This window comes from Myzus persicae, unplaced genomic scaffold (genome assembly GCF_001856785.1).
Source record: "Myzus persicae strain clone G006 unplaced genomic scaffold, MPER_G0061.0, whole genome shotgun sequence".
NCBI lineage: Eukaryota > Metazoa > Arthropoda > Insecta > Hemiptera > Aphididae > Myzus > Myzus persicae.
In genome coordinates, this window is record NW_019101363.1 from 349,636 (window position 1) to 356,544 (window position 6,909).

The following is a 6,909-nucleotide window of genomic DNA, read 5'->3' on the forward strand; positions in this document are numbered from 1 at the left end:
TATTTTGAAAATATGGTATAGCTAGGTGCATATTATTATCTAGTTGAATAAAAATATATATAAATATGATTTTGAGTCCTTTATCAAGTAGTATTGTTTGATAAGTTGTTTTCTAGGACTAAAGCTACTCTACAATTTGACACGGTGGTGTAATAGTGTAATACTCGTATTTACAATACCACTGCGGTACATAATCGTACATAAATGTTGTTAAATTTCCGAAGGTTAATTTTGAGAAATTTACAAAATTTAGTGATCAACTATTATTTATTGAAAATCAAAACACGATTTGTTTGAGAATCATAAAAAAAAAAAAAATTACAAAAATAACAATAATCCAAATTTAAGGTCACTATATAAGCAGAGCAGTGTCACATAAATGTTTTTCTGTGAGAAGTGATGAATATAATATTACAGTTTATTATTAGTTACATAATTTCACTTCTATATGAGATCCGACTGTCAGTGTGTCCAAGTTCAAAAAACGTATGAATAAGTTTATCTCGTATTCCAATAGACTGTACACACGAAGAAAAAATTGTGCAAAAGGTAAAACACGTTCGTATTGGTATCTGTGGTTACTTCGCTTATTAATATTCTGAAATAACAATAATCATTATATTATTACTTCGATTTTACGACAAACGTTCAACATTCGAAGTTTACCTCGTGTTTAATTGAACATTATATTTAATAAGTACGTATAATATTGTATAATATTAGGTATGTGGTTTATAGATGCATAAATAATTTGTATAATATAATACCTCGCCTGCGTGCTGATTAGTAATCGCCATTGAACCGCACAGCCCGCGGGCGATGTTGTTCTAAACTTAGCTATGTTAATAACTCTATTGCATAAGGTAGGTTGGGTAGGCAAGGTATGATAATAGTGTAAAAAAAAAAAACATTAGATAGTGCACCATTACATCTAACGCATTTCGCAAACATAGTATAATGCATTTTTTATCATCACCTTCGACGTTACCTGTATTAACGTTGACTTAATAACACTTTTAATCGTTAAACCAATTTACAATTTTTTCGACGTATTAAATTATTATCTATTTTCATAAAAATTAATGTCCGTCTGTCTGTATGTATGTCCTTTACGCCTTCCTAAACGGTCGGACCGATTTTGATAAAATTTTTTGTGCGTGTTTGAGTGGTTCCCTCCAGGTTGATTTAGATTCACAATATTGGACCCGGTAAATCCAACCTGGGAGGAGGTGCTCAAACAGAGATTTTGAGATTAACGAAAGAAATGTTTGTCTATAAACGGTTGCTATATTGGCTATGTACGAGATATATAAATATATTTAGTAGAAATTGGTATTTTTTTGTTTATCCGTTGCCACTGGCTAATAGGACTGGTACAGTACTCGCCTAGCGAAGTCCTACCAAATAATATACTGCTCGCATTATCACAAGCAAGTCTTCATTTACAGTTGGTATTTTGTTTACAAGTGCCCTCTTAACGGGCAACGAAGACCTAGTCAAATATGAAAATACATCCGTACTTTTTGTAGTCGTCATAATAAAACCGGTCCAATGCAGCAACTATTGCCGTATAAAATAACTGGATAACCGACTACAGGATAATATTGAAGTCGACCGCATAATATGCCAATTATAGGGTAAAATTACACGAATGATAATATATATATATATATACGTATATGTATAATAGGTATCTTATCTATTGAGTTATTTTGTAAACATTGCCCAAGTGACACATAATATATATATATGTCTGTGTCCACAACGGATGTACACGACAGTTGAGATATTAGTACGATATAAATATTATTATTACAACGTTGTGCATTATGTATGAATATGCGTTGCATAATTATTTCATTGTAATAGGTACACAATTTTAAACAAACAGGAACGATTATAATAAAAAAAATAATAAATACATTAGAACGTAAATCTTGGAATATTTTTTAAAGTCCAATTTAAGAAGTAAAATTATATAATATTGTGGCTTAATCAAAATGCAATAATTACGTACCCAACAATGTGCTATTTTTATTTCATGCACAGTTTTGCACAGTTTTAGCTTGGTTTTACAAAATGTTTGACATTTTTTTTTTAACTGTTCAAAAAAATGTAAATCCTATAATGTTTTTATTACCAATACAGGTGCCTATAAAAATGCTTAGGTCGTGATTCCCGGCTTATATTACTAGCTGCTATATCATCGTTATTATTATTCTTGGTTCAAATCTGCAGTACCTAATAATTATGTCACAAAAAAAGTCGGTGAAAATTTCAGTTACGAAGAAACGGGCCCAACGCGCACCGTCTAACGTCTTTGCCATGTTCGACCAATCTCAGATACAAGATTTGCGGACAGCTTTCAACTTGATGGACCAAAACAACGACGGATTCCTCGATAAAAAAGATTTACATGACACGCTGGTCTCTCTCGGTGAGCTCATTATTCCCGCTTCACAGTCGTGACAAAAGCAGACATATCAATATTAAATTATCGTACTGTTTTGTGGACTACAATATGCGATATATATAATAATATTATTATGTTCTCTTCAGGCCAAGACCCCAGTGACTATAGTTTGGAGGACATGGTAAACGAAGCTTCTGTTCCGATTAATTTTCCAATGTTCCTGACGTTATTTAGCGAAAGACTCCGAGGTACGGATCCGGAAGATGTGATTCAAAACGCCTTTAGGTGTTTTGACGTAAACGACGAAGGACGTATTCATGTGGACCTGCTACGAGAGCTATTGGTTACAATGGGCGACAGGCTTACAGACGAAGACGTATGTAATAATTATTTATTATCTACTACGGTCAACTTGAGGTATAGCTAACGAATGTCAAGGTACCTAGCAAAAAGTTCGGTTTATCGAAAGTTCGTGACATCGAAATTCCGTTATATCATAAGCATAAATCACCAAGATTTATCAATATATATATATTAATATATCAACGAGATTTGAAAAAAAATTCAAAATATAGATTTTATTAGGTTATTATAATTACATACATATTATTGGATGTTATTTCAATTTTATTGGAAATTATTTTTATTTTTTATTTTTTTATTGAACTTAAGCCCGGCGACTAAGGCCATTAGCTGTTAGGGGTTATGGACTGTGGTAGGGGTAAGGTTGGTACTGTAGGTTGTTTTTACGATTGTTAGGGTTGTTACGGTAGGTAGCAAACACGTGTATGTGTGGCAAGGTTTTTAACTACTGTGAACCCGGGTGGTCACCCATCCGGGAGCTAGTAGCTGTGGCTGTTACTTACTCCCAGTCGCATTCCGGGACTGATAGCAGCCAACGCGACACGCCAAGCCACTTATTTTTATTAATTATAATCATTTATTAAAATGTATTTTTTGTTTACAAGTTTTTTTTTTAAAAATATATTAGTCTTAGTTTGTATTTAACAGACGTGTATCTTATGAACGATGACATGAATATTATCTTATTGCATTATAATATGTAATAGCCGAAATAAACTAATTGAGTAATATTAAGCTCCAAAATTGTAGAAATTCGTTACATTGCCAGAGCTTTGACCGAAAAACTTTGTTATACAGTGAAACCTGTCTTATCTTGATAAGACGGAATCCTTTTCTGAGCGGAAATTTACTATGGTCCCGGCAGATTTCTATAATTTAACATAGGATTCAACCCTCGATAAAACAGAACCTGTCTAACGTAAAACGGAAAGCTATTAATTATTAGTCCCTCAAATCATATACACCTCATATACACGGAAAAACACATCATAAAATGAACAAAAATATTTTTGATAACCACATTTATTTTGCTACTAAACAATTATTAAGGTCAGCGATTAATACGTATCTACAGATAAGTACATTTTATCTTGAATCTACACATCAGTACTGTATTAGTATTATTTGTATTAGTATTGTCACCATCGTAGTTTACCTGTCGTTTCGTATCGTAGTTTTGCTCTCATAATGCCTTCAAAGTTTGTTTAAGTTTAGGCCTATGATATTTTTTATTATTGGCCGAAAAATGTTACAACCTTAATCGTGCAGAATATTATAACTCTATATTACGGAATTTTCCTTTTTATTCAGTTGTATGGAAACCTGCCTAAAACGGAAATTTTCATTGGTCCCGTGCAATTCCGCACAAGACAGGTTTTGCTGTATTACCTGTGTAGGGGACAAAAATATATTGTCATACGATTTTCAAGCTAACGACAGTTTTTTCGTTTTATCACACTTCATTGTACCGCGAGTTGACTGTATATATTATCACATATAATACTATTTCTGACGTCAACATTCATTTTTCTCGATGAATATTGAACCAATGATTCACACACCAAACGATATGTTATTGCTTCTGATTTTGATCGTTTTGTGCGTTAAAATGCCCTATTTCGTTAAAAATGACATTCAAACGAAACGAAAATTCATCTCTCAACTCACAAACACCATGGGAGCCATCTCCAATGGAAACCGATCCAACAAACACATTTTTCCTAATATTATACAACCGAAAACTACTACATAACGTATAAATAATTATTATTTTAAAACTGTACGACAGTACTGCGCACGGTCCAACTGGTATTATTATTATTGCCACAATAATAATGTATTGCAGTAATAGCTAGAACCAATTATTATATTTCTGGGCACCTCGTGGGGTGATAGTTATATTATTGCTGTAACTTGACGTGGTAAGAAGTACCTGCAAATATTTAAAGATGTCCAACACTGTATAAGTATACTATATATTACCCAGCAGACGTTTTATTATTTTTACAGTTAACGGGTAAAAGGGCGTTTAAATAAGTGGTAGGTTTAAATGAGTTGATCTCAATGAATTATTACAGTTATTAGATTATCATTATATTATATCGTATATTATATTGCCGATTAATTAAATAATATTTTTTTCAGGTTGATGAAATACTTCGTGAAGCTCCTACTTCAGATGGGAAGTTAAATTATATTGAATTCATACGTATTTTTAAACATGGGAAAAAAGAGAATGATGATGTTTAAACTTTATTTTGCTCACTGTATTCATTTATTACAATTTCACACAGAAATATGACATCTCAATTGTTCTGAATTTATATTTTTTATACTAAATCATGATAACGTAAAAACGCAGATGAGAGCCAAAATTCAAGTATTTGACCACGCCCATCATTGGTTCATAAAATAAAATGACTCGGACGGCGTAATGTATAGGCAATATAGGTACAAAGTTGAGCCGTAAAGATAATTTAAAATAATACGATAATATTATACCCAAGACGTGTTTAAATATATTTTATTTTCGTTCAATAACGAATCATTAATTAAAAATGCCAGCCGTCACTTATTCTAACCGTCAATATTGGAGAGGCGCATGACATAAACAATAGGTACAGTATAGGTTCAGTTCGGTCACTCATGGAAACCATTTCAAACAATATAAGATAAAATTACTCACAGTTCATTTTTTTTTTAAGTTTGAATTTGCTCTAAAAATAAAATATAAATATCGATGCGCTTGCACTATGCTTTTATTGCAGTAAGTTGTGTATTACCTAGCGATTCATTGTAGGTATACGCATTAATTTTAAACGTCCCATTGTGAATTATATTTTTCTTTGATATAAATACGTCAATAGAAAGTAGAATCTCAACCCAAACAAATGTGTATTATAAAAAAAAAGGGCCACCAAAACATATTATTCTCGACTACTCTGTGTTAAAAACAATTTAGAATTTATCACGACTCAAGCGCGAATGTCTACACACTATTGAATGACAGAAATTATGGGTGCATGCATCAGAGTTTATTACTCGACGGCTGTCGAGGTCAACTACAACTAAAAAAAAAAGGTTCGCAGATTTTCCGTTTAAAATTATCAGTTATTATCGCATGATTAATGGTAGATAGGTACATATTATATTGAAATATAATAATATTACCGTCGACCATACGTCATTAGAATATCACAATTTATTATTGTTGTATTATAGGTGTATTAACCGGGTCAAACAATATTATATTAATATATTTTTTATTTTCGCGTGTACGTCGAAACTAGCCGTCGAAAATATTCTTCTTAATGGATTTGCAAACTGCGCCTCGGCACATTGTGAGTACTATTTGTGTACATAATTTATTCTCGTATTACCGCCTAGGGCGTCTATCAACCTCGCCAATATAATGCGATGCCTTACAAGCCGAGACTGACAACTATTATACTTATTCACATCAAACGAAAAGCAAATGACGTTTAAATGTGCCTAGTCATTCGCAGAGTACCTATATGAGTAGGCATGTTTAATAAAGGAACAATAATCATAACCTAAATATTATTGTATGATGATTTTTTTTTATTATTTATTTACTGACCACCACCGCTGCCTCGGCAACATCGGTCATTGGCACTGATTTATCGTCGAAGTGCTTGCAAATTTATTATATACAGGGTGATTCACCAAGCATGCTCACACCCATTTTTTAATTAAATGATGAATTTATTCAAATCTTGATTTTTGGAAATTTTAAATATACTCATAGACCATATTTTCAAATTCTTGAATTGTTTTGTACTACTTAAAGAGTGTTCCTTTGGTGATACAAACTTCTGTTTTTCAAATGGGAACCCACCACTTTTCCTGTTAATTAATATTAGTGGATAATATTTTTGAAAATTTTGATGTAGGTACCTCATTCAAAATTCGAATACCTAAGTAGTTTCTCAGTTATCAACATTATTGTATTAAAGATAATAGTCCTTAAAACTGGTTTTACATAAATATAAAATAAGCATAAAATTGAATGTATAGTACCTAATTATTATTCTTGCGCCATTTTTACAAATTATTAATAACGATAGATTATTATAAATGCCTACAATTTTCAAATCACCATATCCCCCTTA

General features: G+C 31.9%; 1 protein-coding gene across 1 annotated transcript; it reads left to right on the top strand.

Annotated features, from left to right (window-relative positions):
• Window positions 1–2,172: 2,172 nt before the first annotated feature.
• Window positions 2,173–5,060, top strand: LOC111028796 (myosin regulatory light polypeptide 9-like). Its single transcript, XM_022307557.1, has 3 exons — window positions 2,173–2,437; window positions 2,560–2,789; window positions 4,922–5,060. Exons 1-3 carry the CDS (start codon window positions 2,251–2,253, stop codon window positions 5,024–5,026), a joined length of 522 nt encoding a protein of 173 aa, XP_022163249.1. The 5' UTR covers window positions 2,173–2,250; the 3' UTR covers window positions 5,027–5,060.
• The last annotated feature ends 1,849 nt before the right edge of the window (window positions 5,061–6,909 follow it).

Coding starts and splice junctions, on each gene's coding strand:
- LOC111028796 (XM_022307557.1), top strand. CDS start 2,251: ATGTCACAAAAAAAGTCGGTGAAAATTTCAGTTACGAAGAAACGGGCC. Junction 2,438..2,559: donor TGACACGCTGGTCTCTCTCG/GTGAGCTCATTA, acceptor TGTTCTCTTCAG/GCCAAGACCCCAGTGACTAT. Junction 2,790..4,921: donor ACAGGCTTACAGACGAAGAC/GTATGTAATAAT, acceptor TATTTTTTTCAG/GTTGATGAAATACTTCGTGA.